Genomic DNA, 25176 nt, shown 5'->3' with positions numbered 1-25176 from the left:
ATAATGGCATTAGTTATCTGAGCGTTAAGACTTAGGCTGCAAGTTCTATCAAAGGAAATGGCAATTAAGAAGGAAAACAAAGCACTTGTAATTACTTTTGTGGAAGTCCAGGGAGGAGGCAGAAATGTGGGGTTTGCAGGAAAAAGTTATGTTTTCTGAATCTTCTGGGTTATTGGTTGCCAGGAGAAAGACCAGGAGTTGGTGAATGGTGGAGCAAAAGGTTTAAGCAGAGAGGGGAAGGAATATACTGGGTACCCCTTGTACATCCATCCATGAAGTGGTTGTAGAGACACCTGAGAAACTCTGTTCGATTTCCATTAGAGAACTCTGTGTTGCATGGGCTTGTGTTGTTATTAACCAGCTAAATGATGCAGGGAAAGGAACGAAAGCTGACTCACAAGAAGCATGTCCAGCTTCTTGGAGGCTCTTGAATTGTGAACAATATGCAGCTCTGCTTGCAGGAATATTTGATGAAATATGCAAGTTCAGTAACTGAATGAAATTCTTCCAGCAAAGCCAGGCCCAAGGGTGAAGGTGGTTGTGTATCATCTAGTTACAAGGTGTTTCTGGGGTAGGGAAGCACAGAGCACTTGCAGGGTAACCCAAGGGGGTGCTGCTTTGTTTCCTTCCTTTCCCCCCCGTCTTAAAAGGCCACAGTTCATCTTGCCAAACTCTATAACTTACCTCTCTGCACAAAAAACAGTTCTCCAGACTCCTTTCATAGTCACTGGAGAGGAGCACACGCTTTTGAGCCATGATTCATCCACACTGGGTTGGACATCTAAAAATACACTGGACAAACTGCCCTAAAAGTGCCTGTTCCTCTCCATTGTTTCTGCTGAGCTCAAACAAAGAGCACTTACAGAGGTACTGCTCCTGTGGCTGTTTAGTGTCAGGAGAGCTGAATCTCGGCCAAAGTGTCTCATGTCCCAGCAGAGCATCTAGGAGGGCTCTGAGTGTCCTCATTTCCACCAGAGTCAGTGTTGGTTGTGCAGTGTAAGGCATTTGGCTGTACCTGAGACTGGGGAGCAGGCAGCAACATCCAGCTTAAATCCACCCTTCTCCCCTGGTCAGTCCCTGGACTCAGACAAGCTTTGGGCTGGACCTGACAATCTGCTCTAAGTAAGAGGCCGAAGGGGATTTGCAGAGTGGCGTTTTCAAGGTCGCACATCAGGTTAGTGGCAGAGGTGGAAGCAGTGAGGACACTGTGGGCTCCCAGGGGTGTCACTGCTCCTTCCCCTGCCTGAGCTCCTTGCAGCTGCCTTGCAATCTGCTGCACTCCTGGGGGCGAGGCTGGCACCGGCTCTTGGTGGTGGACAGCACCTGGTAGGTACTCACTTCATTTGGCTGGAAACCTTCTGCAAAATTGCATAGGCTCATCCTCCTTTCCCTGCCCTTTCTCTTGCAAAAATCCATAGTTCAGGCACAATGCTGAAGTATTGTGCACCCATGAGACTGCTGAAGGTGACTGTGTGTGTGCTCTCAGTCACAAGCACCTGAACCTTGGGGTAAATGTGCTACAGTTCAGTCTTGCTGTGGCCCAGGACAGCAGGTGTGGCTGTTCCCTGGTGGTTGGCTGATGTGTGGAAACTCTTTAAACAGACACATCCACAGCATGCAATAGATAGATCTAAATGCAAACCTCAGGGAGCCAGACCCGGTCACCTCTGAGGTGTTGCCATCATTGTGTTACTTAGCAGTCTGGAAAAGAAATCATCAGCTCCTGTAGCAAAAGCCTATCTGAGCTGGTAAACCAGGTAGGCTAAGGGTAAAATTCCTCCTGTGTGTTGAGAACTAGTTCACAATAGAAAGACTTCTTTTGCTAAATGAGCTGAATGTCGAGGGAAAGACTTTGCTGAAGAAATTTGCTTGTGTAGCAGAGATATGAAGCACAGGCAGGTACTGAGTGTTAAATGGATCCTGTGCCCTTCTGATTCTAGACAAATACCAGACTATTCTATTTTTTCTGATACCTGAGAAAGAATATGATAGCCATGAAATAGAAAGAACGTGTTGTTTGAGCCAGAATTTGATTCCTAAAGTTCTTCTTAGGGGGTCTGTGGGTGAACTCCAGGAGGTGAAACAGATTGCAATTTGACCCCGGAAAGAACAACTGGGGAGAGGAGGGAAAGAGCAAATTATTAAATAAGAGCTGGGAGAAAAGCCAGTCTCCAAAAATAAACTTTGAAGATCAATTCCAGGTATTTCCTGGCATTGTCATCCTGTTTCTTCAACTGCTCAGCCTGTAACAAGTGGTTTCACAGTTAAGGCTGACAGGTTTAGGGTTGTTTGGTAGGCTTTTTAAAAAAAAAAAAAAAAGAGTGTATGATAAACAGTTTGCAGTGTTGTTTCTTATGCAAAACTGGGTGGAATGCTGATGACGAAATACCCCTGGGATAGAGAAAGCAGAGCTTGTTATTGTAAGAGGGAATCAAGAGCAGGACTGGCTTTGTTTTGGAGAAGTGAAAAGTCCGGATTTTCTTCCCAATTACATGTCCAGGCCGCCTCAGGAGTTCCTCAGCGGGTGGAAGTGGGTGTCTGTGCAATTTAGTGTGAGCAAACAGTGCTCCTGCAGAGCAGTTGTGCCATCCTGGTGCTGTAGGTAGCCTTGGAATGCCTTACAGAAAATGTAGGTGAGTGAAGACATCACCTTTGCAAAGCTCAGAGGTGACTCTGAACGTGTTTCTTCTTGCAAAAATTCTGCGAGAAGCCAGTCCAGGAGTTCACTGTACTGAAAGCCAGTGTGTGAATTGTGAGGAAATTGAAGCATATCCTGTTCCAAGGGCTTGTGTTGGTGATCACACGCCATCTCCCTGCTGGGGTTTCATTCTGGATGGTGACTGCCAGAGGAGTGTCCCTAAAAACTGTCCAGAGACACAGACACGCCGCTGGCTCCGGCTGGGGCTGGCTCATGCCTTACCCCACCTGCTTAGCCCGGGACAGGATGGAGCAGCAGCTCTGCTTACGCAACACGGCCCCTGCTGCTTGACTGGGCTTGTCTGTAAGGAACTTTGGTGTCAGTAATGCTGCTGCCTTTCAGCCAGGGAGATGCACGGGGCTCAGGGGCATCTCTCCTGGTTTGTCTGCGTTGTCAGAAATCCTGATTCTCAAAGAAAGCAGCCTGGACACCCCGTGGTTCAGACTTGGATGGGAGGATTCTTGTCACCCTGAGTGTGCAGAAGTGGAATGCATGATATGAGTAAGGCATTCTTTAATCTGGGCTGCTTCTAATTTGGAGTGCTTGGCTTTGCAATTGCACCTGTATTTTATTTTTTTATTTTGTATAGCAAGAAGAGTTTATTCTCGCAGTTTACTGTGCAACACCAAGTTCTTTCCCTTGGGTTGCCTATGAGCCCTTTGGCAATTTGGAGTCCTCTGGCATCAGCACTGGCAGGAGTAACAGTGTTTGGCCAGGTTTTCACTGCACACCAAAAGTTACTCTACAAGCTTGAAACAATGCTATAAATCAGAGATGTACGTTTGTGCGTTTATTTTCTTTCCCCTAAAGCAGCTAATTCCTTAAAAGCAAAGACAAAGATATTTTATTTGTCTTAAATGTTTAAGTGCTTTTCTTAGTGGAGGAGGTCCTGCACAGTCAGTGTGGGAGATGCCACTGTCGAGGCGCCCCTTTTGTATGTGCAGAACCAGCACAGGCATGTGAGCATGCAGGCTGTGCTTGTAGAAAGGCTGCTCTGCCCACAGACCTTGAAGTATGTGGGACAGAAGGCATCAAACAAACAAACAAACAAGACCCTGAACTAGCACTTTGAAGGGAATTTTCAGCTGGAAGAATTATAGGGACATGAAAAACTCATTCTTTGGAGAGGCACCCCCTCCAAGTCAGAGGAGAGGTGTGCTGGGGAAGCATAGTGGCTTGCATTGCTGTAGCCTTGATTGGACATGCTTGAGAGAGAAGCTGATGAATTCACAGCTGCCAGGCTAGGACCTATCATTTAAATTGTAATTTGCCCTTCAAATTTGGCAAGCTTCATTTTCCATTTGCTTGACAAATCTCTCTTTTGTGTTTTTCTTCTGCCCGCGTAAAACAGTGAGCACTGTTGGAGAGAGCTACTTGCGGTAGATTCCTTTTCTCTGCTATATTTAGCAGTCACAACAAGTTTGTGATCCTTGCAAGAATACTGCCAAAAAGTAGATGGGTTTAGCTTGAGACATGCCCTTTGTCTTTAGGCTCCCAAATCCACGGTGCAGTTCACTTTCCTCCCCTTTTCCGGCTCTGTTGTGCAAACATTGCTCTGCTGCTCAGTCAGACAAGTCCCTGCTTTAGTGGGAACTCCTGCGCTCAGATTGCCACTAATCCCTAGTGGCTTTCTGTTTTCCTAACTTCCTAAAAGAGCAGGTTACTGCTCTTCAGGAAGGTCTTTCTGAACAGTGTTATGACTTAATTTAGAAACTCTAGGCCTTTTATTGCTTAGGAGAGCTTTGCTCAACAGAATAATGTGTTTGTTAACCATCTGACTGTTTCCTTTATTTGGGGAAAACGGGAATTGGGAAGGCAGTGGGAAGGAAACATTTGTATTCCTTCAAAGGCAGAATATTACTAGGAGCCTGCTTCTCATGAATATCATGCTGTTAATGCCAAGCAGGTGTAGTTGTTATCTATTGCTATTTTAAATATCTTTACCATGTAAAGTGGTTCCAGTGTGCCTGTGAGTCTGTATTAAAACACTTTCAGTTGCAATTCGAGGGAGGGAAATAAGAGTAACAACTTACTGCAATGCTTCTTGCTTGGTTAGCGTGGGCAGTACAGTCCGGTTCGTTCCGATCGGGCGTGAGAGCTGTAACTCTCTGTGATTGCAGGCAATTCCCGCCCCCTTCCCCTCCCTTCCCTACTGTACAGCCGGAGCCGGGCCAGGAAGCCGAGGAGGGGCTGTGGGAGCGGAGCTGTGCGCTGGGAACTGCCCAGCCCAAGGTCACAGGCCCGTCTGGGCCCTGCGGCGCTGCCCGGCCATGCTGTGCCCTTTCCCTTCCCTCAGGAGGCCAAGCATGGCGTGGCTGCTGCGTGGCTACAGCCTGAGCCCAGCTAGCCGGGGCAAGCGGCCAGTAGGGCTGTCTGTGGTGGGAAAAGGGGGAGAAGCTTGTAGGAGTGAAATGACAGCGATTGTCGTCCTGCTGCCTGTGTGAAGTGACAGCGATTGTCGTCTTGCTGCCTGTGTGAAATGACAGCGATTGTCGTCTTGCTGCCTGCGTTCCCAGTTAGCCCAGCTCCCAGGTAGCCCAGCGTAGGAGGAGGTGGCATTTGTGTGCTGGATTCAGTTCCCAGGTAGAGCACGGACTTGGAGCCAGCCTGTGTTTTTGTGGTGTTTTTGTGGTGTTTTTGTGATAATCCTTCCCCACAGCTCCGTTATCTGCGGGAAGCGGCCTTGGAGCTGCTCTGCCTGGCTGGGGAGTGCAAGACCAACCGCTGCTCTGGAAAAGCTTTTCCAGTCTGGGCTCACAGCAACAGATAAATGGTTTTTTGGACATAATTGGAGGCTTCTGGGCATTGCACAGGTAGTTTTGGGCTGGGGTGTGCTCCTGGCTTTGTGTTTTGGAGCCCTTGACATTGATGGAAGCATGAAGTCACCATGGTGTTTTTGGCTTCCTGTACAGCAGTGGACCCTGGGGTGATGAGGTGTATGGCATAACCTCCTGAGCCTCTAGGCATTCAACACTCCTCTTTTTTACCTTAACAGCTGTGATTTAAAGTTCTGAACAGTTCTTGTGTTCATTGACAATATGGAAAATCTTGGAAACCAGTTGAAAACTGAATTGTTTCTGCATTTTTAGTCGGTGTGCTTTGTCACTGCCTTCCCACTTGGAAACAGATAAATCTGAGATAGGCTCTTATTCTGAGGGCAAGTAATTGCATCGTGCTCCTCTGTGGGTCAACCTTTGTGACTGTGTGAACAAGGCTTAGCTCTGTTAATAAAAGCATTTCGCTGTGTGTGTTAACATCAGCATGGAGTTAGTGCAGTTTTCAAACTGTGTAATTGTACCAGGATGACTGATATATTACCACCCCCCCAAAAAGAGAAAAGGTCAAGAAAGACACTTAGCTAACAGTGTTTTAAAATTGATTAACACAATGAGAAGATCCATTGTGCTTCTGTAACAGGAACTGTTACTGATGCGTAAATCAAAGACAAACTAGCAACGTTTGCTGGCCTTAAAATTGGTGTGGCTTTTGTATACTCATGTGCTTCTCCTGGCTGGTTTTCAAAAACTATAAATAGATTGCTGGGAAGTCCCTGTATAACAAAAATGTACTGCTGCTGCTTGTCATAAATGAACTTATAAGAGTTGCCTTGGTCTTGCAGCTCTTCCTCTTTGGAGGAGTCCTTACTTGTCCACTTGGTTCTAGAGCATCAGGTTACATGAGACAAGATAATTTCTTGGCAGTGGGGTGCAGCTTCATGTCCAGCTCTGAATCCCCTCAAGATCTCATGTTCTCCAGGCTTGGTGTCTTGCAGATCTATCTAATGCTCTCTTGGCTTGGTTCTACCTGAGCAGAGTTGTTCAGTCTTCTCCAAGCTTTTGTCTTTTGGATTCCTTCATCTCCAGCTACTGATAGCATAGGAGTACCCAAGGTCAGGCTTATTTCAGCTTCATCCCAGGCAATGCAGAGTCTCTCTGATGCCACATGCACTAATACCACTTATTAAAAGACTGGCTGATACCCATCTGATGCTCTTGGGTGTTATGTAGGATCAGGAGGCTATAGCCTCTTTTCTGTATCACCTTCAAAGGGATGGAAACCTAATGGAAACCCTTTTCTTCCTCCAGGGAAGCACAGAGAATATGTCAATATTGCATATTGGATGATAACAAATAATTATCTTTCTGCCAGACATAGAGAAGTTGTCAGTTCCTCAAGGGAGGAAGTCAAGGCAGATGTGTCAGTGATGCTGTCCTGATTTTTGCCATCCTGAGGAGTCTGGCTTTGAAGGGAGGGGGATCAGCATGTTTTCTGTGTGATCATATTCCAGTTGGGAGTGTGATACAATCTGAGATGGCCCAGAAGAACGATGTTGGCAAGTGCTTTAAAAGTGGAAGGGATGAACTTCAGTTTGGAGTAGGATCTTTAGAAAAATAAGAGTTTTTAAACACAAAGGTGATAGAAAATACATCCTTTAAACAGGCCTTTCTCCCCACCACTGAGTGAAAACATGATGAAACCATTGTAAGTGAAGTCATGAGGAGAAAGCAGGACCATCAAACTGAAGTGCTGTGTGAACTTCTCAGGCTTAACAGCTATGAGTACATCAGAAGTGATGGGAAAAGAAAATATTATAAATGAGTGAAAACCAAACCAACTTGATGTGGGGCTTCCTTTGATAATTATTTAGGTCATGGGGTCGTGGTTTGGATGCCAACAATTTGCCTTCAGGGAGACTCTGTCAAAGTTACAGAAAGATAGCTTACCAAAAAAATCTGGCTCAGTAGCACTTTGCAAGGCTCAAGACTCACACCTCCAAATGTGGCTGCTTCTTTCTGAATCTAAAATAAACAGACATCTTTGTTAATAGCCAAAAAGGAAAGGGTCTTCAGTTGGTCAGCATTGTGGAGCTCTACTTCCTTTGGATTGGTTCACCAAAGATAAAAATCTGCAGTTTCTGTTCATGATGTTGGCTTGGCTCAGTGCATGAGTAATAATAATAATCTGTTGCTAGGAACAGACTTCAGTTTACATGGAGAGGCCTCTGTGGAGGGCAGGTCTTTGAGTCCCTGAGTGGGTCATAAATAATCAGTGGCACTTCAAAGGAGAAAAAGTAAAAACAAGCGGTTGGAGATGCTATGAAAAGATGTCTGCAATTCCTATTGCAACACCAGTGGAAAGCATGTAGCCAACATAATTGAGAAAGTATGGGGCATGGATCTCCACAGGCAAAACCAGTGAAGCAGGGATTTACTAACAGTGGGTTATAATATTCACATCCCTCTAGCTGGGCTTGTTTGCAAGGTATCTGCTGCTTTCAGCTCTTAGGAGTGCAAAGCTGAGCTAATTTCATGGCATATGATTTTTCAAGACTGGCTCCTGGGGAGGGCCTTGAGGGTACATCTGTGCAGGGATGTGCACAGGTTAGCTGTGAGCTTGGAGGCTACAAAGGTACTTACCTGGAGCAGTGTGTAAAATACTAATTTGCCTTGCTTCCTAAGTACTGTGCACAGCTGCTTTGTGGAGGTAGCTTTAAATTAATTGATGAAATACCCATTTCCTGTTTTAGCTGTGGTTACAGGCATTGTTTTTTGAAGAAGGCAGTGGTTTAACTGCTGGGTTTTCCATGCCATGGAATCTTACCATCTGCGGTACTTGAAACAGCTGAAAGCCAAGGTTTGCAAACCACCCTGATCTGAACTAATGTTAAGGCTGGGAAATCCTTTCTAATGAATCCTCTAAATCCATCTGAAACATTTTTCACCCTTTCTTCTGAGACAAGAATGTCCTTATAAAGACCCTGCTTAAGAAGAGCATCTCTTAGGTCTCATTAAGACTTAAGCCTTGCTGGAGACAAGGTATTTAAATCAGTGTTGTCTGTTCTTATGATAATGGAATGCAAAGCCTGGGTATGATTATTTTCAGGTTAGTTCCTTGAGATTTGCAGTCTGCTACTTGCTCTTAGGTTTCTCTCTTATCAGTGTGCCTATGTGTGTATGTTAATGCCCAGGATTTTCTGCAATCTGCTGGCTAATGTTACCTGAATTTGGTAGAGGAAGGGAAATTACACTACAATTGATGTGGTACCACTGTGCTGATATAATTTCCACCAATATTTTTAGGTGCCTGTTGTGGAAATAGCTGGAGAAGTAGGGGAAGAAGGGTTTGAGTCTTAGGAGCACCCTCATCATAGGGAGAGCTTTTGGTCATGGTTTAACCATTTGAGCTGCGGATTGAGCACAGGTGGCCAGGAATTTGCCCCATGGAGAACACCATGGAAAACTTCTTCTCCAGGAGGACATTGCTAATGGCACCTTTCTCATGTGACTTACCCTGCATTGGAGAAAAGATGAGATTGCACGACAGCTCTGGTGCAATTCACATAAATTAATCCACAGGAAATGAATCCATTGGAAATAGGATGCCAGTGTGCCTGGAACTGCCTCTTTGGCTCTGTGATACTTCACAGGCTGTCCCAAGGTGAAAGCAGTTAATGCTTTCCTACATTAATGCTAGGTTCTCCAGACAGAGGGAAGGACAAGGTCATTCTCTTCACCTTTGTTTTTATTCCTCAGTGACAAAGTGTAGTTTGAAAGCATTTGATTTATTTTTCAACACTGTGGGTATATATTTCCTAGTCATCCAGCATTTCTTGGTGGGGAAGGGATTGGTTTAGCTCTGCAGTTCGTTGAGTTGTTATGAAACAAAATGACTTAAATACAAAGTAGAAAAGATGATCCTTCCTGCTGCCAATGAAAACCATTGCTGGTTGGTGGTTTTAGACTCTTCAGAGCTTGATTGTTTTAGGCTCTTCAGAGGCTGTAATGATATAGTTACAGCTGACAATGCTGTATTTGAGTGAAATTTGGGGCAGAGAGGTGGACAAAGCAGGCATATTGTCCCTGTATAATCCCTTCTCAGACAATCTGTACCTTGTACCTTTTAAAGAAGACTAATCCTTGCAGGTGTGTCCTCCAGGACTGTGCTTGTGTCTCCCCTTCAAAGCACCTGTGGAGTCTTCTCTTGGGGCAGGGCAAAATGTATCTGCTGTGTTGGGTGGTGAATTGAGGGTTTGAGGGACATGAAAGCTTTAGCATAAATTTACCTGGCATTAGCTGTGTGTCTTCATAACCTGCACTGTGGATTCATTGAGTGGATGTCTGTGTTTAAAAAAAACAGTTCAAAATTTCCCATCCTTTTGGGAGGGAGGCCATAAATTGACTTTAAAAGAATATAAGAGTATATGCTTTTCTTTACTTATGATCATGTGCTGTAATTTAAGTTAATTAATTAATAAATTAAGTAATAATTAAAGCTTATTCCTGCTTTAGACCTTAATATACTTTCTGCTTTGAAATCCTGGAAGTTTTATTAGCTTTAACTACTTTAGTGGTTAGAGATCTGAACTGAGATTGGGGTCCCATCACATGAGGTGCAGTGAAGCACATAAAAAGAGACACTATGTGCTGTGTTGTTGCTGTAGCTGGCAAGGGTTGGGCACAGAGGAGGAACAGTCACAGAAAGGTTAAAAATATACTTTGTGTTGTTTATGAGATGTCCATCAGAGTTGTTCATGCTCTTGCATACTTTCCTGTTATTATAATGGAATTTTAATCCCAAATCCTGCTCCTTTTCTCTGGACTGTGGTCCCAGTGACTCTAGCATCATGCAAGTTAGTTGGACATAAATTGGCTCTGCCCATGTCATTGTCTCAAATGTGAGTGCTTTGAAATTGAACAGATATGTAATTTTCCACTGTTTGGAAGTTTGCTTACATACTTCCCACTTGGGCCATTTGTCATCATCTTCAAGGTGGTGATCAAAAAACCAAATTCAAGACTTAGTCATACCCAAAAAATATTAGAGCCACCTTACATTTGGTGTTTTCAGACTTTGGGTTTTTATTGCTTAATCCTGAGAGAAAAAAGAAGGGAGTTTCCTAGGAAAGATTGCCTTGCCTTGGGCATAGCTGTGAGCACTGGATTCTTGCTCAGCCATTGCCCATCCTCAGTTTCTCTAAGAGCCCAGTATTTATTATAGAATTCCAGGTTTGAAGGGACCTCAAGGACCATCTTGTCCAATATTTTGTGCTAAAAGCATGGTCCAGACAAGATGGCACAGCATCCTGCCCTGTCAAATCATAACAATGCCACAAATGTTGTGGAATCCACCACTTCCCTGGGGAGATTAATCCAGTGAGTGATTTTTCTATGAAAAATTTTCCTCTTGTGTTTAATCAAAATCTCCCTAGCAGTAACTTGTACCCACTACCCCTTGTGTTTTCCATGTGACTCCTTGTAAAAAGGGAGTTTCAGTCCTCTCTGTGGGCACCCTTCAAATACTGGAACATGGTAATAAGGTCTCCCCTTAGCCTTCTTTTCTCAAGGCTCAGCAAACCCAGTTTTCTCAGCCATTTCCCCACACAGGCCTCTCATCCATCTTTGTGCTCTTCTTTCTCAGCCTGTCCACATAATATTCTGTATGACATGGTCCCAAACTGCACCCAGTATTCCAGGTGTCCTGGCAAGTGCTGAGCAGAGTGGGACAGTGACTTCTCTATCTCTGCTGGTGATGCCCTTCTTTGTTCTGCCCAGCATTTTGTTGGCTTTCTTGGCTAATTTAGATACCTTATGGTTTCCATCATAACCTCAAGGCTTGGCTTGTTTATATCACCGTGTTCATGTGCCAGCCAAAGATCAAATCAGTTGTTTTCCTCCTATTTTTGTTTGCTAAGCAAGCCAAACTCTTGTAAAATACAGGTTTTTTGATGATCCAGATAGGTCTGACCTTTACCTGCCCCAGCTGGAGCTCCCCTTGCTCAGATCTGATGCCTTGAGTTGCAGTTGTAGGCTGTTGGTGACTTGCACAAGTGCTGCATGGTCACTGCAGCAGCTGGAATCAGTGCTTCAGCCATATCAGCTAATATCTGTTTCTCTGGAAATCCAGACACTTTTTTTGTTGCCATTTTTCTCTCTGTCTGGCCTTTGCTTGTCATCAGTAAAATGATGTCCCATGGCGGGGGGTTTGGACTGATGGTCCCTTCCAGACCATCAAAGTGTGCTGTGATTCTAAATGTGGGCAGTAACCCCTGGTCTCACCTAGGTGCTGTAAATGTGAATTGATTGATGTTTGTGAAGTGTTCAGATGCCATAGAAAATCTTGTGAGTGACTCAATAATCCTGTCATCAGAGCAGCTCTTGGATAAAGCACAAGGGCACACTTTGTTCAGGGTGAGGAAAGTAAAATATTGAAGAGCTCCTCGTGGAATGCATGTTCTCCTTGCTGCTCAGTGAAGGAGACAGAGAGTGAGGAAAAATAGTATAGAGTGGAGTAAACAAAGGCTGCCTTGTGATTCATGTGCACAAGGGAATGGATGTAAGAATTTCTCTGGCATTCCTTAATGTTGTATTTCCTGACTCATCTATTCACACCCTTTATTTTGACATATACTTGGTGGATGAGTTATTAATATATGATGTGGAAATCCTAGTGCTTCTGGTGAAAAGGTTACAGTTGTGTAGGTAACAAAGCTTGTTTAAGAGTAAGCCCTTAATTAAATTTCAGCTTAATTACTTTTGGAATTTGTTTAACTTCTGGGTTCTTGGTAAAAATAAGTCTCTATCTTAAGCATCCAGTTCTTCCTACGTGGCAAATGGAACAGTAATGCAGAACGAGGATCTCTTGTAGTTTTTTAAGGAAGATGGAGCATGTTGTTTTCTAAAGTTGCATTAGGGATAGGGGAGGTATCCAGGGAGAGGAAAATGGAGGAGTTGGAAAAAGAAACTCCTTCATGGTGGTTGAGGAGTAACAAAGGTACCAGACAGAGACAACAGTTGTGTAGATTCTCTTATGCTGCTTTTTCATTTCATCTTCATCTTTGCAGATTCTGCCTGGATTGTTCCCATTCTGTAACAATTATCCAGGCAGGAAGGGAGGACTGAAAGGTACAAGGATTAAAAAACTGATGTTTGGTAGCTACCCATTTGCAGAAGGCACTGTGAGCTTTTGTCACCTTGGCTTTCTCAAAGGAAGCAATGGTGTTTGAATTTTCCTAATCCTGGTGCTTTTGTTTCCATGGGAGGACCCACTGGGATCCTGGTTTGTACTGTGGAGTGCTGCTGGCCACTGTTAGAAAAGAGTCAAAGGACCAAAGCTTGTGTCCTGCAGTGGGAACAGTCACTTTATTCTGTATAAACTGAGGGAAATGTGGAACTTGGTGCCACATCATCATTGAACATCATCAATTTTTATGTAAAACTGTACTGATTTTCTTTTTTCTTTTTTTTTTTTTTGTAATATATTTCAGTTTGGAAATTGAAGTATCACCATAGAATTCAATATGGCATCACAGCAGTCATCTGCATCAACAGAGGAGCAGGCTTCCTCTGAAATAGATGATCTCCATCTAACGCTGCAAGGTAAGTCACTGAATTTTTCTGTGCCTTTTTAATTTAGATTTTTGTCAAAAATCTGTGGCTGTGTGTACAAGTTGAAGGGAATTCTGAGAAACCTGTTTAAACTGGGGTTATGGTGAGTGTAGTTAGTTCATGTTTGTGCTTCTTTGCAGATGTTTCTGTGTTTCAGGAGAGAGGCTTCAGCAGGGAAATGACAGATAAGCTCTTCTAGTACTTTCTCATGATATTTTCAGATCGGTTGCCTTTTTTGGTACTGATGTGCTCACTGGTCCTTATGCTTTGTTGCTCAGAATACATGTTGCTGTAAACTGCTTGGAAAGGAACCACTAACATGAAAACAAGCCAGTTCATTAGTTTCCTTGTTTTCAGCTTGCTGACACTTAGGTGGTTGCATTGAGCTGTGAAGCTATTGACTACACTACTATTTTATTTTATTTTATTTTATTTGCTTTTCTGTTTTTAACTAGTATATCCCCTGCAAGTGGGGATAATTTTTGTGGCTTCTAAACAAATTTCCTATAGGTCAAGTCTTTGGGTTTTACTTGTCACATGTTATAACTTGTTAAGGAAGCACTCAGTGCTGATTTTTAATTATTTCAGTTTAATGGCATCTACCTGGACAGTGAAAAGATGATGAGTGCATCCGACCTGGCCTCTCAGAACTTTTGGGTTTTCCTTACTCACATGTTGAATTTCCTTCTATAAGAATTTTCTGTGAAGGTTGGCTTTGCTGTGGACATATTCATGGAGGCTCTCTGTTGAAGGAGGCTAGTCCAGGCAGCAGGACTAGCCCTGCTGAGAAGCTTGGCTTTGATGTGTTTAGAGCCTGGTCCATCCTAGAACGGATGGACTAACTCCTGTTTCCACAGAGCTATTTCCTTTTAACTCCCTTGCAATGAAATTTCCATGGTGCTTGGTAGAGAGCAAATATGTTGAAAACAGATGGTGCAAAAGAATATTCTGCCAAGTCCCTTGTGTGATCCATATTTGCACTAGTGCTGTCGTTGCAGCCATGTGTTTTGACGAGTGAGTGTTAATAGCGGTCCAAAGCCAAGTGTCTTTAATAGTGAATTTTCTTCTGTTTTGCTTCAGTATTGCATTTTCAGGAGAACAAGCAAAAACTTGTAGCAGACAAGAGCTAGTCTGACTTTTGCACCAAGCACAGCTTGTCAGACACACATTTGTTGTGCCAGTCGAACTCAGCCTTGGGTAGAAAGGCTGAGATGGCTGTTGTTGTGAAACAGATTTGGAAAACACTCTTCAGCTTAAAGGCAGATTTGAAGTTACATGCCATGTTTAGGGTAGGGATTTACTTTCAAATTTTTTTTTTTTTTCTGAAAAGCCAGGTTGGTGTTTGTGTTGAAAAACAATTGAGTTTTTTGGTCAATGTTTCATTGAAGAACCCCTGCTTAGTAAAATTGAAATGACTGTAATAAATGGAGCTCTTAGATGATGCTGAAACGAACACACTGCAAATCTCGTGCCCAAGCTGTCTTCGCCTGGCTGTTGTAAAACATCCAGAGATATCCCTTAGAAGTGACATGAGCAATTTTTTGTAATGATTGAAGATACAACAAATGGTACTGACACATTTTGTGTATGGAGCTGTGGCGCTGCAGCGTCTGCTCAGGGTCAAACAAGCAAATGGCAATACAGCTGTGAGGAAGCACCAAAGACACGCTCCCTGACATGACATATAGGGACCATTAGCAGCTCTGCTCACAGATCTGTGGTAGCAAAGGTCACATAAGAAGAATAGGGTCACCCAAGGAAACAGGTTTTTCCATTAATAGGACTCTCGAGATGAAATTTGTGAAGCAGCCGGTGATATTGACTGCTTTAAATCAATGAGAGAAATTTCAGATTCAAGGAGTGGTTGCTTATAACTATCAGAAAAGCAGCTTACATTTTGTGTGACTGCAGATGGATGTAAAACTTGCTATGATCTCCTTTTTCAAATTGCTGGGATATAGCTTCAAAGAATATGTCCAGCACTGTAATACACAGCATAAGAGGAGATGTGCATAAAGGAAAAAGCAGGACTGAGATCTAGTCTGGATATAGTCTAGATATATTTTAATCTGCTTTTTAATTCTTTGTGATCCAACCTTCCATTATTTCTGAAAGGCAGCCCATGGGGATAGAACACTTGTCTAGTCTGGTTAATTAGGGCAAGATCAACTTAATGTGTCAGTTGGTTTGGTCATATAACTTTGTGAAGTTTATGCCTAAAAAATGTAACAAAATCATTAGCTTTATTTTATTTTTCCTTCCCTACCATGTGTAGGTACATTATTTTAGGTATGTTTGACTGTTATTTAAGTTACAGTCTTCTGTGAGGACAGCACTTTTGGTAAGAAAAAGAAGCAAAAGAGAGGGCAAGAACAATCTCATTTAAGTAATTAGTGGAGGGTTTAGTACTTATTAATTCTAATTATTATAGAATTCCTATTAATTTATGGCTAGTTGGTTAATAGTGTAAAAGCTTGTTAGTGGGTTTTTAGGCAGAAGAGTGTTCAAGCGTGAACATTCACTTTCCTTACTAGTGTTTGGCCAAGAAGATGCCATGAAGAAATTCACTGGAAAAAATAGGTAATAATGTAACTTAGTTCTCAGTGCATCTTTCTTGTTGTTAATTACTTTGAGGAGACTTAATGAAGCTTGAAAAACATGAAGAAAATAGGTGAAGAAATGAAAGCAGTATGGTTTCTAATGCCCCCATCTCCAGGCGTTTTCAAATGGTAAAGATTCATGAGGCTGAAGTAAAAAGCTGCAAGAACATAAACCCTTATATATGGATCTTTTCAGATTTATGTATTGCTCTTTAACCTTTACCAGTTTTCAAGCTGATATCCAGATGAGAGTAATAGTTACCCCTTCTCTCCCTGCCAAGAAAATGGAAATTGCTATGAAAATGCATGATGTCAGGAATTGGCAGGCTTCTTTTATTTTCTTTTTTTCCCCTTCCCTCTGTCCCAGATGTTATAATAAAATTTAATCAGATTAAGGTCAGCATTATCTGGGCCCTTTCCTTCAGCACCTCTCTGCTTCTTCACAGTTTTCTGATGCAGCACAACTGAACAGCAGCTGCATAATTGCTTTGTTGCAATCCTTGCACAGCCATGTAAAAGTACAGGTGCAAAGCCTGGTGTTGGACCTATTACTGCAATATCCAGTGGGGCAATACTGAAGGGAAGGGTTTCTCCTGCCAGGAAATCTGCAAACATTTTGATGAGCAGAGGGTGCTTGACAGGGAGATGCTTCGTTGCACCATGGGCCATGTTTGAAACCTGAAGTCACTTTTGGTGTGGGATGGAGCAGGCAGGAGCTCAGGGCTTGCCTGGCAGTGAGCATGGGAGGGATAAAGCAGGGTCCCTGTCCTGTGTCTCCTCCTCCTCCTGGGCTTCCCTCCCATCCCTGCATCACGGGCTGGCCCCAGGGAGGGGTCGAGCCTGCTGCTCATCCTTCTGTGAGTTGGAGAGGCAGAGTCAACATGCAGAATTGCCTTTGGCTGCTTGAGATGAGGAGGCATGTCAGCTGCTTGGTAAGAGGAGGGCTTTCTGGCAGAGCCTTGGGAGCTGTTGGAGATGGAGCCAAGCTCTGCTGCTGAGCGGGAGTGCAGGATTGCAGCGAGGGGAACACACGGCTGCTCGGGGATGGGTGGCTGCAGCAGGAGCTCTGGAGGGTTTGTGCACCCTGGAGCAGGATTATTTCTTGCTTCTGGAATGTAAATCTCTACCTGTGGGAGGATTCAACCTCAGTTTTTTGTCCCATGCAAAATCCTTCCCCTGTCTTCCCTAGGATAGCAGACAGACCCCTGTGTGTGGTGCTTCCTACCACCCCTGTCCAGAACTCTGTTTTCCCTTTTCTTTTCATGCTTGCTGAGCTAATTCAATCACAAGAATGTGTTTTAGCTCTTGGAGTTTGGGACATGTACTTACTCTTTCACTGTTTAGTTAACTGCAGGGTTCCTAATTTTTGGCTCCACTTATTAATGTGTGTTACTGTTTATTACTGTAATCCAAAAGCATGATAATATAGGAATGTGGTTGCTACAGCTGGAGAGAGTTTTTGAAGAGAACTGTTTTTGAAGAGAGTTTAGTGATAAGAAATGAGTGATACCATTTTCATGCAGTTAGGTCTAATCTTTTATGAATGATTTCTCTTCAAGTGAAATTGAAAATATAGACATGTGTATGGATAGGTTTTGTTGTGTGGCTTGTAGTTGATTGTACTCATCTCTGAGTAAAGGGGTATTTTTTTTGAGACCTTCTTAATTCATCCAGAGGTAAGGTAAATTAATAATTCCTACCCAACTTTTTTTGTTTTAACTGTGTGTCTCATCTGATGGGGACACTTGCTTATTGAAGCTACAGTTTCGTTTTCTTTACCAGAATGATTTTAAAAAGTCTCTTAAATGTTCATTACAATTTTACAAGGGTGACTTTTACAAAAAGCTCCCATAGGAGCTGCACAGAAATTTATTCCCAGTTTATGCAGCCTGGATGAGGACTGCTCTGCAGTTCCTGTAACTGCACCAGCTTGGTGGCATGTGACAGGGCTGATGGCACTGGAGAGGCAACTGACACATGACACTGCCCTGAAAGAATTCACTTGTGGGTATTTTTGTCTGCTTCACACGCCTAACACAAAAAAATAGATTGTATACTTGCATATAAGTGTTCCCTACTAGGTAAATTGCAATTGTTAAATGCATTGTGTGGTGTATAACTGGTTAAAAACTGGAATTAAAATGCCAAAGGAGTTGATGGTTCCTGAGGCACCTGGGAGATCACTACAGTCAGATCCCTGTTTCACTGTTCACTTTCTTTAAAATGTTAGAAAAGCCACTTGAACGTTTATCTTTAAAAGAATGTTGATATGTAGATGATGTGACTTGGTAACTTTTGAGAATTTAATCTCCACCTGCCTGTGGCCCTGAGTACTAAGCCTCACTTTGTGGTGGCGGTGAAGACTCTGGTGATTCAGAGCATCCTGACCATGAGAACAGTAAAAGAGTTTAAGACAGTCAGGAGGGCAAAGCTTGGTGTGAACACACTTCCTGAGTTAGCAGCACGTGTGGTAAACTAGTCAGTTGGCTTTCAAAAGGAAAAGGAGATTGAAAGGAGTAATGCAGAAAGTTTCCCCTTGCTTCACTGATGTGCTAGTAGTGATTTAGTTAATATTTATGTAATATTTGGATTTGAAAAGACCCATTCCTCCTGTAGAGGTATTTTCCTCATCTTCATTGGGTTCTGGGTAAACTTCTCAATCTTGACAAAGAATTCTGTGTTTGTTTTTAATTGCTTAACACCATGTTGCTGAACATAAATGCTGGAAATAACCCTTTTCCCTGCTTTCCTGTCTGCTGAACATGAAACTGTTGCTGGGTGGAAGGGAAGGGACTTTACAAAGGCCTTGGGGGTTTATTGCTCTCTCTCTCCCTGGATTTGCAAGTACTTGATTATTATTCTGATGGTTCCAATCATTTAAAGAATGTCCTTGCTTGGTGTATTAGTTCATACCTGCAGTGCTGTCTTGAAGGAGCTCTCCTGGTTATCCCTGCTTCCCATCCTTTGCTTCAGTCTCCTGCTCTGTCAGGGAGTGTGGGAATGGTTATTTTGAATGAAATGCAATAAGGAAAGTGCTGTGGCTGTCTGTGGGCATTGGGGCTGGAGTTAGCCCAGCACAGCCTTTGTCAGGGAGTGTGGGAATGGTTATTTTGAATGAAACTGCAATAAGGAAGGTGCTGTGGCTGTCTGTGGGTATTGGGGCTGGAGTTAGCCCAGCACAGCCTTTGTCCCTGCACACGGGGTGGATTCACTGTGTTGTGAGCAGTAGCTCCCCTGATCTGTTCCTGATGAGCTCCCTGCACACTGCTGGGGACATAGCCTCAGCTGACCTCAGTGCTGAAAGGAAGATATAAAAATATCATGCACAAGAGGTAATTCCTCCTGGTGAAACAGAGATGAGATGACAGACAAGCTTTTGCTCATTAAAGTGATTGCTTAAATTTATTTTTTTTTAAAAGAAGCCATACAGTTGTAAATTGTTCACTGACAGTGATACACAAGTTGTTGTGATAGAAGAAGTCCTCTTTGCTGTTTGGTGACAGTGTTTGGGGTCTGTGGATGGACAGGCTACATCTGTTCTGCCATGATTTGCTTCCCCCAGCTCCCTGCTGGAGGAGGAGATGGTGCTTTCCTTGAAGCTGCCATTCCCACACCTCAGGAAGGGAGGCATGAAAGGCAGAAGGGGAGAGCAGACTAATTTTAAGTCTCATTTTTTCTGCATCACAGTTTAAGAAAGGCTGAGAGTAAAACAGTGGCTGGCAGTGCTGCTGCTCTCCTTTTCCCTCCTGGGAGAGTTCAGCACTCACATGGTCCCTGCAGTGTCCCTGAGCTCCTAATGATCAGCCTGGTTTGTAGCACTTGTTGGTAGCTCATTACTGAATAAAACAGTCATTGTCCAGCAGTGTGTATTGATTTTTAGCTATCCTACGTGACACATTGCTTGTATGTGTTATTCCTCCCTAAAGAGTTGTTAACACACGGTGAAATGTGATAGATTTGGGGTATTTTCAGATTACCAGGTTCTTATTCTGTTCTCTCAGATACACTTTTTAGCTTAGCGATTTTTGACCCAAAGTAAAGAGGATGATCAGGGTTTGGGGGTTTTTGTAGCTTTTTTATTCTAGGTCAGTGACATTTTGAAAACTGGGGCAAGAGAAAACCAAGGTCAGTTAGAGTCCTACAAAAAGGCCTAACAAAGAATCCATTCACCCTCATAAAAATAAAAATCTGTATTAATTAACCACATGGTAGAGATAAGAATTGGAGAGCTTGATTAAATCATTAGTGCCTCTGAGCAGCAGTATAGGAGGGGGAACTGGGAGGGAAAACACACTCAGCCTGAAAATTGCAATACAGCTGCCTGCCACGGTGCCAGGAGCACATCTGTACTGAGTGTGTGTGGCATGGAAACCCTAACTGCTGCACTACAGGCTGGGGGAATACTGGCAAGCATGGAGTTCTGTTATTAATTCGGGAGGAGAGTCTATTATTATTATTATTATTTGTTTGGGTAGGGAAAAAAGGCACATTGCAGCAGAGGCAGCAGCTGCTTGGAAGGCAGCCCAGTGGGTTGTGTTACGTAGCTTGTGCAGGGTTTAAGGTGTTCTTACATGGGGAATAACCACCTTGTACTTTCACCAGGTGACACATTTGCCTGAGAGCTGCCCATGTGAATCAACACTTGCAGTATCTGGCTTCTATTGCATAATGAAACATTTTAATATGGATGTCCACCAAAACAAGGCCAAATGTGTCATCTTAACCATCAGTAACCAACCTCAAATGCAGGTTCTTCAAACCAGCAGCAGCAATGTGTGTTTGGCAAGAGCTGCAGCTGCAGGAGTCACTGGCGTCAGGCAGAGCAGTCAATATTTGCTCTCTGTCCCTTTTCAGATGCTAGCAATGCCAGCCTTGCCTGCCTGATAAAATTGAGCACAGCAACTCAATAATTGCTGCTTGGGTAATTGGAATGGCTCCCACGTGGTGTTCAGCTGAAGGGTGTGGTTGGCTCCTGTGCTAACATGAAGCCAGTATCTCCATGCTATTTTTGTCCTCCCTGTGAGCATTGCGGCGTTGTTTGGTCTGTGTGCCTTGTGCACACTTAATTTTCTGTTTTCTGAACAAAACCCAATTTTGTCGTGTCAATTTTGTCTGTTAAGATTGCCCTTATCTAACCCTTTGAGGGCAATCCTGATGATGCTTAGAAAGAATCCTAAAACAATCCAGCCAGCAGGGGAAACTGCCTGCTTCATGCTCTGACAGGATGGTGGTGTTGCAGATTAGGGGAGGGCTGATGAAAGATGCCTTCACTACAGGATGCAAAGCAGTGCTCCACGCAGGTAATGTGAATGCTTTTGTTGCTGCTCACCCAGCCCGTGAGGCAGAAAACAGCCTGTGGGGTGAGGAGCAGGAGCCTGGGTTGTCCTCAAGTGAATTCCTGTGTTTCATGAGCTGATGAAACTTCACAGAAACTGCTTTGGTCTGTCTTGGATCATGAAAAGACCCCACGACTGTGGTTTGTGGTTACAAATTTCCAGAGTTTAGTAAAGTGGGGGACATTTTCCTGTGAGCATTTTCACTTTCATGGGCAGAACAGTCAACTTTTTTTTTCCCCCAAGGGCATGGTATTTTTGGTTTCCTTCATCCTGCCCAGCCTACCAAAGCATACATATCTATTGCTGAGAAGTCTTGCACATTCCTTACAATGTCCAGCTTGCCTTCAATTAATCTTTTGAGCAAGGACACACTTTCAGAGGCAGAAGAGATGGTCTGTTCCCACCCTCTCTCCCAGATTTGTTTCTCCATGCATGCCTTTTCTGGGAAGGCAGCCCCAATGCTTGCAGTCAAGGCAGCTATGGAAAAGGAGGATAAAAAGAGTTTGTGCTCAGGCTGGCTCTCATGAGCCCTTGGGATGGCTGCTGGTGGCAGATGTGAGTCCATCATCTCAGGGGCCAGCACCTCTGTTTGTCATCTGAGTCCTGTGTTCAGCCCCTGGGGATGTGTGGGATTTGTGGTGTGCCTTGGAAATGGAGTGGTGTTTTGGGAGGGAGCATGGGCTGGCAAGTTAATGCACTGCCCCTGATGGGGCTGGGGAGCTGCTCTGCTCCAACTCTGCTGCTCACCCTCTGCTTCACCTTCTGGGGGAACTGGACTTTCCTCCATCTCTGCTGCCCACAGGCAAGTCTTGAGAAGCTGTTCAAATACTCTGGTTTTTGAAACGTGGGCTTAGCCAGCTCCCTGTCTCCCTGCAGAGCTGCTGGTTGATGGCTGCTCTCTTTGTGGCACTGTGAGGGCCCTGGGTGCAGAGCTGCACCTCTGTGTCACTGGGTCATGCTTTGAGTTCCATTTTTCTGCTGCAGCACAAGTTCAAGCACTTTCTTCTTCCTCTTGCCTGTATTAACACCCTGTGTGCTCCTTTTTGGTTGTGATACTTTGTGAAGGCTGACCTAGAACAGAGGCTAGACAGAGTTGAATAAAGTAGGGATTTATTAAAAGGCCTCAATGGATCCACCTTGGGCAGCACAGGAGCCCAGCCAGGGCTGCACCCAAGATGAACCCAAAATGGACGACCAGGGATGGGGTCTCTCACTTTTATGAATTCTGGTCCATTTGCATATTGGAGTTAATTGTCCAGTTATTGCTTTAGCCCATGCAGTCCCATCCTTCTTGTTTTTCTCTCTTCAGTCCATGTTGTTTACACTCTTGGGCCTGAGATTTGGATCATTTATCCTTGGTCCCCAGCTAGAGAAGGAATTGTTTTGTCTCTCTTTTCTATGAAGAGAGCTCACCATCCCTTAATATAAAGCTCAGAACTGCACACTATAGCAGCACAGAATCTGAAAAATATAAAAGCTAAAACCTAAGGCATCATCTGGATTAATAATTTGTACACCCCAGAGAGGGCCCAGCAGTGGAAAGGATGCAGGTAGAGGCTATATTTCCCCATGACAGCCTCCTAACTCTCTCCAGCCCTTCAGTTAGCAAAGAGATCTCATGGTGAGGCTTCACCTATAGATGTTGATTTATCACCTAACTCCAGCCTGCATCCAAGTTAATGCGTGACTTTTCCCAAATTCCAGCATTTATCTTATACTGAGGATGGCCCTGAGTCCTTGAAGGAACATCTAGGAATGGACAGAGCTATTGCAGATATATTTCTCTGTAGAATTCTTCTTTCACATCGCTATTTGTATTTGCTGATCTTCTGAGAAAACCTTCATTAGTTAATCTCGGCATCCTGTAGCTTATGCTTGATGCTTGTAGAGGTCTTTGCAGTACCAACTCAGCAAGCAAGAAAATACCAGCTATGAAACAAGAGTTGAGAAAAACTGATACTAAATAGTATCTTAATATCTGGAAGAGCAGACCTTGGGTTTGAGGTGGATACTATTTGTCTTTTTGGGAAAGAGGAATAAAACCTGATCATTTTTTCCATTAACTTTAGTTTCTCTTTTATTTTCCAGTCCAGCGAGAGTTTACACAGAAGAAAACCTTCACTAGTTGGATAAATTCAATATTGGCAAAGGTAAATGGGGGTTCTTTAGCCAAGCCATTCAGATATGCTGGTTAGAGATTAAATTTTTTAGGAACAAACAAAATTACTAGAAGTTCTTTTAGGCACTGGATGGGAAAAGTAGCCCCAAGAAGATTTGTTTAGTAAGTGCAGCAGCACTGTATTGGGGCACATCCAAGGACATTTGTATGAGGTGGTTTGTGTGTGGATGTCACTCTCCTTACTCATGTGGTAAAACTTGTGGTGGATTGAGGCACATGTCTGAGTGGATTATGAGTTTCTGAGTGGATTGAGGCACATGTCTGAGGTTTTATGAGTTTCTGAGTTTACAGTTGTTTTTACTGGGATTAGGTAAGTGTTATTCTATTATGCAATCCAAGAACATGAGTTTAATGAGATGACCTGAGTGACAAGTATTAAGACAAACCACATAGTAGTGGCAGTGCTCTTCAAGCTCTCAGAAAACAGCTCCTGCAGCATGTGCTGGGGCTCTGACTTGCTCAGGTAAAAACAAAATATAATTTTGTTTTGGTCCCTCCTTGAGCAGAAGCTGCTGAGCTCTTGATAAATTGGTGTTGTATGGGTGAAAAGAGGTTTAGTTATGCAGCTCTATAATCAAATTTTTACTTAAATTGAGTAAGATCTCAAAATATTAATAACTGCCTCATTTAGCTTTTCTTTTCTCAATTTTTTTTCTTTTGCCCCAGACCTCCATGAAAAATGTGAGTGCTTGAAAGTGAGGCCTAAAATTACCCTTTTAAAACAGAGGCAGGACAAGGAGGAGGGAATAACACATAAACATAGTAATGAGTTAGAAGAAGCAGGATGTGACTGTTTAGATGCAAGATTTTTATGGCAGCTTAATGGAAAAAATAAAGGGTGCTAAACATTATTTAACAGCAGAGTAATCTGTGATGTTCTGTAGTGTGTTGAATTCAAAATGACAGAATATTGAAATTTATCTTGCAGCATACCCCTCCTTATGTTGTCTCAGACCTGTATACAGACATACAGCAGGGACATTTGCTTCTGGATCTGTTGGAAGTGCTTTCAGGTCAACATCTGGTAAGACAGAGTAATAAAAATATTACCTCAATCCTTTGTCAAGTCCAGCAAAGATTTCTGGATGTGCTTAAGTGCAACCATATGAATCATCCCTCTGGGGTCATAGAGTTAGTTTCAAATAACTTATTTTTATACCATTGACTCTGAAACACGCTGAAGTAAGTTGATCCAAAGTAATTTATGAATTTTTGCTGGATTTCCCTTTTCAAAATATAGAATAAAATTAATTTTTGCAGTTGAAGATATAACCTGTTTTTTTTTTTGCTTTGCAGCCACGGGAAAAAGGATTTAATACCTTCCAGTGTAGAAGTAATATAGAAAATGCTTTGACATTTTTAAAGAGCAGATCAGTGAGTATTAACTTCAAAATTCACAACTAAAGCCAGTTTAGCTAATGGAACATTTTCATTGTTAACAATGATCCCTTTTTTCCCCTCCTTAGCTGAAGCTCATAAATATTCATGTAGCTGACATTATTGAAGGAAAACCTTCCATTGTGCTTGGCCTAATCTGGACCATTATATTTCATTTTCATGTAAGTATTTCAGCGATGTAAGAGAGTTTTAGTAAAGGGGAGAAGCACAAAAATATGTTGACTTACATGATTGCTAAATAAGATGAATTAGTACTGAACAAAAGATTATTTTCTGACATGTGGAAGTGACATCTCAAGGAGGAGATGCACCAGTGCAGGGCTGGCAGTGATGAACAGTACCTAGCTGCAAATGGTAGGAAGGAAAGATACTGAGGTTTTTTTTTTTTTAAGTAACCAGTTAAAAAATGAGCTAAACTTTGTTTGTCTAAGGTCTGTAATGATTAAGCTCCAAAAAGAGCAGATAGTGTGTAATGGCTCATCCATCTCTCTCAGATACAGCCTCACTCCTCAGTGCTGACTTTGCTCACAATCTACAATTCTTGTATTATTTTTTTTCAGTAGTAGTGCATGAAATTACA

At 43.1% G+C, this 25176-nt stretch overlaps 1 protein-coding gene across 1 annotated transcript in view; it reads left to right on the top strand.

The window, feature by feature from the left end:
- Window positions 1-12975: 12975 nt before the first annotated feature.
- SYNE2 (spectrin repeat containing nuclear envelope protein 2) overlaps window positions 12976-25176 on the top strand; it is a 158915-nt gene continuing 146714 nt past the window's right edge. Inside the window, exons 1-5 of the mRNA XM_077180797.1 lie at window positions 12976-13074; window positions 23108-23169; window positions 24127-24222; window positions 24495-24572; window positions 24665-24757. Of these exons, the coding sequence (XP_077036912.1) occupies window positions 12996-13074; window positions 23108-23169; window positions 24127-24222; window positions 24495-24572; window positions 24665-24757 (408 nt within the window). The 5' untranslated portion in view covers window positions 12976-12995. The remainder of the gene's footprint in view (window positions 13075-23107; window positions 23170-24126; window positions 24223-24494; window positions 24573-24664; window positions 24758-25176) is intronic.

This window comes from Agelaius phoeniceus, chromosome 6 (genome assembly GCF_051311805.1).
Source record: "Agelaius phoeniceus isolate bAgePho1 chromosome 6, bAgePho1.hap1, whole genome shotgun sequence".
NCBI classification, from domain to species: domain Eukaryota; kingdom Metazoa; phylum Chordata; class Aves; order Passeriformes; family Icteridae; genus Agelaius; species Agelaius phoeniceus.
Note: the sequence above shows the minus strand (reverse complement) of the source record. Positions and strands in the feature narration are given on the sequence as shown.